The following is a 9130-nucleotide window of genomic DNA, read 5'->3' as shown; positions in this document are numbered from 1 at the left end:
TAATGATGTTTTACTCTTGAAGAATTGTAAATTTTCAAAAGCTTCAGCCCGAGCGAAGCGAGGGCTTTTATGGTATTCGATTTACTTTCCCAAAGACAAAAAATTTTGAAGCCACGAAAACAAAGTTTATAGGTATCTCGTACATCAGCAGAAATGGTATTATTTTCCACCTCATAATTATTATTACTTTTTTGCGGCTTTCGCCCTCACTTCGCTCGGGCTAGATCACTCTCCCTTTCTTTTTTCTGACCGAAGTTGGAGGGTAGAAAAATTGACCCTCACACCAAAAATAATGCTGTCTTACTTCTCATGGAATTGTGAATTTTTAAAAGTTTTTCTGCTCGCTTCGCTCAGGCTTTTACTCCTATTTTTAAAAATATAGATACCTATAGTATAATGTACATCATTTTTGAAAATTTCGAAGCAAAGAAAATCAACTTTTTGAATAAAATATGACTTTGTTTTACATGTTGAATTATTAATTTTTCACAGCTTTCGCCCTCGCTTCGCTCGGGCAGATTTGAATTATGCTTCCTACTCTAGTTTTCAAACATTTCTTAGTGGAAAAAATTAACCCAAGAAATTTTAAAAACATATCTACTCCATTATTGAAAAATTTCAATTACACTCAAATAATTATTCAACATTTTTTTTCCAAATTCCGTTTTTAAAAAATGGTTCGAAGTTCGAACAATCTCTGGCCAATTAGTTGGGAAAATTTTTGTGGAAGTATAGGGGGGAAAAGTTTTACTGAGAATAGGGGGGGGGGGAACTCATCAAATGCTCAGGGGGATCACAGCACCCCTGCATACATGATCATGTATGACGACTTCATACATGATCATACTAAAAAATTGTCCCCCACATGCTCATGTATGGATCATTTGTATGAAATTGCATGTTTTATATCATACATTTTATTCTATGTGTATAATCTAGAAAAGTGTCTATAATATGGAAAAATGTCTGAAATTCATTTATCCACATTTGTCTTGCATTCTTAGCACATCGTATATACTTATACCATTCAGCAAATCATCCCATATATTTTATACTGACAATATTTTTATTATAAAAATTCATACATTCTCGAATTTTAAGTACATATGATCATACATGTTCATGTTAAAAAAAATCCCCGCATTTACACATGATCATGGTTACACTAAATCATACTTGATCATACATGATCATATATGACATGTATGCTCATGTGGGGGACAATTTTGTAACATGAGCATGTATGGAAGCTTTGGTTTATGTATGATCATGTATGCTTGAGTTCATCCACCATACATGATCATGTATGGCCAAGTTTGAACTTTTTTCCCCGGGATGAGCATTGAGCATGTATGGAAACTTCGGTTTATGTATGATCATGTATGCTCGAGTTCATCCGCCATACATGATCATGTATGGCCAAGTTTGAACTTTTTTCCCCGGGTAGTGAGCATTTCAATCACAAAATTGAATACTTTTGGAATGTTTTCTTTCCGAAGGAGAGAGTTCGCTAGTGTACCTACATTCACAATATCGTTTTGTGATTTTCCGGGCTGGTATTATGACACTCCGTCAAACGTTGACAAAGCGTGAACCGAGGTCGAAGCACCGGTTATTGTTCTTTGCTCTGTCAACATTTGACGGAACATTGACGGAGTGTCGGAATACCAGCCCCAAGTCTTACATCGAGTCAAATGTTGAAATGTAATAAATTGGTAAGTACAGGAATAAAAATTTAATTTATGAAATAAAACAATACATTTTTCAACGATTTTATTCAAAAAAAAAAAATACTTGAACAAAAACAGAAAATCCGCTCTATTCTGATCACACCAAATGATACCTACAAATGCAACAAATCTGAGAATGATAGCATCTACCTACAAGAGAAAAATGCAGTGGAACTGACTCGAAAACAAAATTATAAAACATGATGCGTATTTTCTCATTTGTATGTACAAAATAAAAAACTCTAACAAATAAATTAAACAAAATAGCAAATGTGTATCTACATGTATTTATACAACAAAAAATTTCGAAACGAAAATTAAACACATGTGCATAAACATACCTAATTACCTACCTACCTAACAGGGAACATAAAAATATTATACCTAACTACAAAAAATATCTATATTAAACGCTGTTAAATTGTAAACTTTTTCTCTTAAATATGTACCTACAGGAAAAAAATAATGCGTAGTAAAACGGCCGGCAAATAATCGAATTACTCGCCAGAATAAATGTGGGTAACTACATGTAAAATGTAATATAAGTATGAGTGTCACATGTTATTACGTACGTAGTACAAGTACAAGACAGGGGAGGAAGGATTTTCGACGCGATAATTAATTTTAAAAGTGATAAAAAAATGTATATTTATAAACTAAGATCTGGCGATAATAACTCGTCAACTTAATATTACGTGTTATAACATTAAATTTAATCATAGCTAAACCATAATCTATTCGCTTCATCATGATACATACATATAAGTAGATAGATAGGTACTTATGATACAACAAAACAATCATATGATCAATCTTCTTCATCATCGTCGCACTCACAAATTACATTTAAAGGTTCTAATTCGGGAGATTTTTCCAATGAGAAAACCTAAAAAAAATGGTTGCCAAAAATTATTGTGCATCTGTAGGTACACTATGGTGGATCGCGAAAAAAAAAATGTTCGAGGGTTCTGATCAAATTCAGAGGAAACCCTCACTTTAAGTTGAAAGGGTGTCCCTGGATGAGAGATATATGGGTCTCAAAGAGATGAGAATTTTGAAAAAGTCGTGTTTTTTTCGCTCTATCCCACAACCAACCTACATAGCTCAGTTCCAAAAGGTGGTACCTATTTAAGATTCTTCGTCGATTTAGGTCATTGCCATCAAAATTCAAGACCACTTTCAGGGTTCTACTGAGCGGTTGAAAATTTGCAAATCTCTGAATTTTGAGTAAGTGGGTATACTTACCTGAATTTGTGTTTTGAAAATTGTTTTTTCTCAAATGTTTCACATTATTTAAGTAAGCCAAAACATCGAAATAATAGATATCATTTCTGAAACTGGAAAAATATTTTGGAAGGCAGTGGGTTCAATTTTTTGATAATTATTGCCAATTTCAAAAAATCAAATGGCCAAAATCTTACCTTATATCTAGGTACTAAATTTTTTTCAGTTCTTCACAAGTGGCAATAATTACCTATCAAGAAATAAGAATCACTACGTTCCAAAGTATTTCCTCATTTTTATGATATCTTGCGAAATAAGATTTTTAAGGTATGAATTTACTCGAAAATATACGATTGAAAAATTTTCAATCGCTCAATAGATCTTTGAAAGCCGTCTTGGATTTTGATCGCAATACCTCCAGAACTAAAAATTTTTCTTGGGTGACTTTCAAACCGAAATGAGCATTTATATTGAATTTGGTCAAAATCCTGCAAAATATATATTTTTCTTAGTGATACATCCTACTGTACATGTACAAGTATACTCACCTCATTATCAAGTAGGAATTCACTCAACATAGATACGATTAAAGAAAACGTCGGACGATCACTCGGTCCATAACTCCAACAGTCGCGCATAATCCAATACCTGCAAACATTATTCATTACTCATCAGTTTGGTTACCTGAGTGTAAAAATTGGTGTAGTGTTTGGAATATGCATAATTACACTGCTAAGGGGCAATTCGAAGGTTTTCCCATGCGATGACCAGCTACCAAAAGTTGATATAATTTCTCTACTTTGGGTACTGATGGATAAGGTGCGCTTCCGAAAGTCATGATTTCCCAGAGCAATATTCCGTAAGACCATCTGTAAAAATAAAAAAAAAATCATTTCAAAAATCTGTTCGAAGCTTCAGAATTGTTCAAAATGGTTTGAAACATTTCCAAACAATTTAGGTACTCAAAATTGATGAAAAAAAAAACTAAAAAATTACAATCCCATCAAGTTTGGCTTTTGAGAACATTCTAAATTTTCATTCAAGACAAAAAAATCATCTGGAACTTTTTTTTCTTCAAATTACATCACTTACACGTCGGATTGTGAGGTATATTTCTTATGGGATAAAGCTTCAGGAGCCATCCATTTTACAGGTAATCTTCCATTGGATGTTTTCTTGTAATAATCTGTATTGTGTACACTTTTTGCCAAACCAAAATCTGATATTTTCATTACGTAACCGTCAGCCACTAAGATATTTCTCGCTGCGAGATCTCTGTGAATGCACTGCAAGAATTTTAAAAATAAAATAAAATAAGGTAACAATTTCTTTAAAACTGCATAGGTAGGGATTTAAGGTGATACTGATAAGTCAACTCACCTTTTCAGAAGCCAAATACTCCATTCCTTTCGCAATCTGAAGAGCAAAATCTACCAAAGTTCTTTCAGTCAGCTCGAGTCCATCTTGAAGCAATGCACGTTTATTATCACCAGATTGTTGGGCTTGTCTCAGAAAATCTCTCAAATTGCCATGCGGAGCGTACTCTATGATCACAAGAAGTGTGCCATCTCGAGTACAGCATCCTAATAGTCCGAGAACGTGTTTGTGCCTCCCGATCACTTTCATGATTTCCATTTCGGATACCAAGTCGACCATGTCTTCATCGGTGTAGCCTTCTGTGGAAATACAAATCGTCATAAATATGTAAGAACACATGTGAGCGAATAGGGAGCTTTACATGTAGGCAAATCTAATAAACAAACCTTTCAACATTTTTACAGCCACAACGCTGGTAACATTTTTCTCTATAATACCATCAGCCATTCCTTTGACCACTTTTCCAAATGCTCCTTCACCTAGACCTTCGGCAAGTTCCAATTTGTTCCTCGGAAATTCCCAATGTGAATCTAACTCGAATTCGAAATGAGATCCTAGTGATTTGCATTTATTATGGTCTGTTACATCACCACCCTCAATTTTTACAAACGGTGTTTCCTGTAAAAAAAAGAGTACATATTATAATGAAATTGTTACATGTTCTGATTTTTGTACTGATGTGGACACGTTTTTAAAATTTTATTCAGGATAAACAACTTATTGAAATTTTCGTGGACTGGGTTTTTATTCTTAGAAGTGCTAACTTTTTTATTAGGTAAGTATTATGTATGTACAAACCTGCGAGTAACAATTGGATCACTCAATTTTTTATTTCAAAATCACCAAGCTTTTATCAAAGAAGTGAGTAGAGAAATTCAAAACCAAAGCAATCAAAAAAATGAATAAAACACCACATAATTTTATTTATTAATTTTTTTTTTCAAAATCGGGATCAAGTTTAGGAGAGAAACGCAGAGTTTGAGATTGAAGTTTAGGAGTAAATGTCCTCATTAGTCCGAAATGACAAAAAGTATCTCACGTAGAATTTAACCCCACCCCCCTCCCACAATGTACTTCTGTGGATTTCTCCCACTTTTTTTGAGAATTTTCAGATTATTATACCCTGAAAGGAGGAGAAAAAATTGAAAAAATCACTGTTCGACCAAACAATCAAAACTGAAATCTCTCAAATTTTAGAAACAGGTTTGGGGATCTAAAATTTTGAAAAATGTAATATGATTGTCATACTGTGGTTTTTGAGACCACTGATTTTGATTCTGGAATTCATTTGACCCCCCATAAACCAAAATTGAGCTTTCTGGCATAAAAAATTAAAAATATGTCGGTTAATGGATTTCAGAATCAGAATCAGCGTCCTTGAAAATCTATATTTTAATGTCCATATTTCATTTTATAAAATTTTGAGTTCCAATATTTTCCCTGTAAGGGACTCAATTTTAACATTTGGGGTCAAACCTATTTCAGAATCAGTATTAGCACCTCCAAAAACCCGTATAACTTGAGTAATAATGCTCATATCAATTTGTTCAAAAGTTTTAAAATTTATTCATTTTTCGTCTTCTTTTTAGGGGCCAATGCTCGTATTTTGAAAATACTCAGAAAAACTCGACCTCAAAGGACGTTCTTTACTGACATGAGGGTAGGTGGCGAAAAAAAATGCCACAGGATTCCTACTCAGTTGGTTTTAGGAAAAGTGGCCGGCATGGTTCCTGACTTCCTGAGGTATAAGCAGTGTTTGAGATTCTGGTTCGACCTAGGATCTGTTTTGGAGTTCTATTGAGCACTTGAAAAATTGCAAATCGCTATTTTTGGTTAAATTCGTGTTTTTAAAATATTTTGTTTTCGAATATTACGCATTAATTGTGCCAAAATATATGAAAATATAACTTAATATAATTTCTGAAATTGGGAAATTATTTATTACAGTCCTGCCAACTTTTTGGTGACCATCGTTATTATTTTTTTTATGAGGAAACACAGTTTATTTTTTAATACATTTTTCTCGAGTTCTGAGAAAATGAACATTTTTGATTCGTCTCCAAAATTTAAAATGATAGACCTTGATACGAAGCAACGCTGCCAATCCCCTTTCATCATGAAAATTCACGCCAGCTATGCTCGATATATTATTAGGGACGTACGCTGTACGTGAGTGTAAATAGGTTTGCAGACCGTTGAAGTTGAAGGGACGCACTTTTGAAGTATTTATAGTTGAGTAACTCTACCTATCTACCCAAGATCTTAAAATTTTGTAGTTGCCAAAATTGAAAGGAAAACTCGATATTAAAATTTTCATTTTTTGATGCATTCATACTTTAACACCAGCATCCTTCATTTTATACAATTTTGAAAAATCTTCGTATAGGTATCAACCATCAGTGCCAGTGCAAGAATTTTTTTCCTTGGAGGGGGAAATTGGGTCCAAACCAAGTAATTTTGTGGTCTCATTTTGGGAAAAAAATTAATCATGGGGGGGGGCAGTACCATCAAAATTTTGAAAAAAAAACTGGAGTCTAGGGGAATTCTCACCCCTAATCCCTCCTCCCCCTTTTGAAACCTGCACTGTTAGGTGTTATTTTTATTCCGAATTTGCACATAATTTGATAATTTTTTTCATTTAAAAAAGAACTTGTAACAATATAAGCTTATAATTATGCTTACCACTGCCTTTCCAGAAATTCCATCAAAGATATATCGCTTTTCGACAATAATTTGCTTCGTTGGTTGACGTGAAAGCACTGATCCGGCTACTTTTAATGCTAGGTCTTTTTTCTCTTTCTCGCTAAAATAATAATTTTTACAGTTAATTCGAATGCACATTGAACAGTTTGCTTCAGTCAAAGATTCTAAAGATAAAATCATTGATTTCATTACTTGATGAGTCGTTGATGAATACGCAGAACTGTGATCACTGCCGCAATAAATAAAGTGCCCAAAGTTATTATCAGGATATTGGTAGGTTTTGAATACCAACAATTTGATTCGTTTTCGTTTTCTATAAAATCGTCATGAATATTTTTTTTAAAAATTCTTTCAGATGAGCCAATTAATACATATGTACCTAGGTATACTGAATATGATGTACAACTTACGATTTATTTTCAACTTGGTATATCGGTATAAAGTATCCCCTGAATCATCGGTGCTTATGCAAGCGTACAAACCTTCATCTTTTTTTGAGGCATTCATCGAGAGACTCTTAGTTTCATTGTTCATTTCAATACGATTAACCTGAAAAATAAAACAACCAATTAGGTACCTACCTATAAATATTAATCCTACAGGGTGCCCAGAAATATCGAGCACCCCTAAGAAAGTTTGTCATTAAAAATATAGGTTGGTAACGTGAAATAGATGCATATGATTGGTGGAATGTTATCTCTCCAGTCCAACAACCAATCATGTGCTATCATTATTATCATTTACTGTGACCAACCAAAGTATTTTAGTAGAAAACTTTTTTAGGGGTGCTCGATATTTCTGGGCACCCTGTATATCGAATTGAAATTATAGGTGCTTATTGCTCACTCACCAGTTCTGGTTCATTTTCAATTTTCAGTTCTTCTAGAGAGATCCTTTTCAATTGCACATTTACCGACTTCCTGCTGCTGACAGAGCAGTTGAATGACACCTTCTCATATTCTGCTTTATTGATACTTTCATAATTATTATTATTCGTTATCTTCACTCGTTCTGCAAACATAATATTTAGGTAATGAGCTTATGAAATAGGTGCCTACTTCCTCAAACAGATTTTTGATACTTATTGAAAAAAAAAACAATTCTCACCAAAAACGTGAACTGTATAAATAATGCAGGTCGTGTCTTGTTGGCAAATATAATTTCCAGACTCAGCAGGATTACTTTTTGTGAAATTTAATGGCGACTCTTTGGAAAGAAAAAAGGCCACATAATAGATCTTAAATTTTCATTGTGTTCTATAGTTGAATTTCATACCTTTAGTGTTGCATTCCAATGAGAAAGAAACTCCTGCCGGTTTGATAACAGTGTAACTCGAGTTATTTGTACATCGATTTGAATTTTCATTCGAATTGGGCTCGTTTGCTATGTCGTTAAGTGATTGGTCTTTAGACGGCGCACATGATGTCATTAATATACATATTGAAATAAAAATCCCAATAGGTATCATCTGTAGTACACCTACAACAATAAAACCTTACGTCGTTCAAATCGTGTAGGTTGCATGTTTATAAACAGTGAGAAATTTCTACGAAATAAATTACTATATTATTAATAGAAAAATCAAAAAAATTCAAATCACAAACCTCGAACAAATAATCCAGGAATTTCAGCTCTCATCGTGTAAATCGCGTAGGTAAATTCATTTACGTACGATCGCGAATATCACAATTTGATTAATGTATATCCGAGAATCTGTCCACACGAATATATAAGGGATATCGAAGTTTGGAGATAACAATTGATTAATCAAATTTACCCGCGATTATTTAAATTTTTTCAGCTCGACGCGGAACGTTTAGATAGCAGTACGATGAAAATTTGTAAAATAAATGATACGCAGTAGTTGAACGGAAATGTTGGCGATTAAATTCAGCGATTACAGTATGTTCGTCGCAGCATTGTCTCTCTCCTTCCATGACTGTAATATAGATAACATTCCAGAATCATGTGCAAGTGATAGTCAAATTTCCACCAATATGAAATCAAAGGATACTTTTGAAATAGTTCAGTTCAGGTAGCTATTCGATACCGATTTTAATCATTTCATAATTTGCACTGAGCTCATGGTTCTCATG

At 33.5% G+C, this 9130-nt stretch overlaps 1 protein-coding gene across 1 annotated transcript; it reads right to left on the bottom strand.

Annotated features, from left to right (window-relative positions):
- Positions 1-1720: 1720 nt before the first annotated feature.
- LOC135843297 (fibroblast growth factor receptor homolog 1-like) lies at positions 1721-8901 on the bottom strand. The gene is made up of 13 exons (XM_065361129.1): positions 8639-8901; positions 8310-8513; positions 8142-8240; positions 7885-8045; positions 7445-7583; positions 7227-7347; positions 7014-7134; positions 4718-4949; positions 4335-4630; positions 4047-4240; positions 3683-3823; positions 3503-3602; positions 1721-2616 (listed from the first exon to the last, which is right to left on the bottom strand). The coding sequence occupies exons 1-13, from the start codon at positions 8670-8672 to the stop codon at positions 2539-2541; spliced, it is 1920 nt and encodes a 639-aa protein (XP_065217201.1). The 5' UTR covers positions 8673-8901; the 3' UTR covers positions 1721-2538.
- Between the last annotated feature and the right edge of the window lie 229 nt (positions 8902-9130).

Source organism: Planococcus citri, chromosome 4 (genome assembly GCF_950023065.1).
Source record: "Planococcus citri chromosome 4, ihPlaCitr1.1, whole genome shotgun sequence".
Taxonomy (NCBI): Eukaryota; Metazoa; Arthropoda; class Insecta; order Hemiptera; family Pseudococcidae; genus Planococcus; species Planococcus citri.
The sequence above is the reverse complement of the archived record's forward strand: the minus strand, read 5'-3'. Positions and strand labels throughout refer to the sequence as shown.

What these genes read in the sequence shown, in the direction of transcription:
- LOC135843297 (XM_065361129.1), bottom strand. Translation starts at nt 8,672, where the DNA reads ATGAGAGCTGAAATTCCTGGATTATTTGTTCGAG. An exon ending in GAATTTCTGGAAAGGCAGTG is followed by an intron (nt 4,950 to 7,013) that starts GTAAGCATAATT and finishes TTTTTTTTACAG; the next exon opens with GAAACACCGTTTGTAAAAAT. An exon ending in AATTCCTACTTGATAATGAG is followed by an intron (nt 2,617 to 3,502) that starts GTGAGTATACTT and finishes CATTTTTTTTAG; the next exon opens with GTTTTCTCATTGGAAAAATC.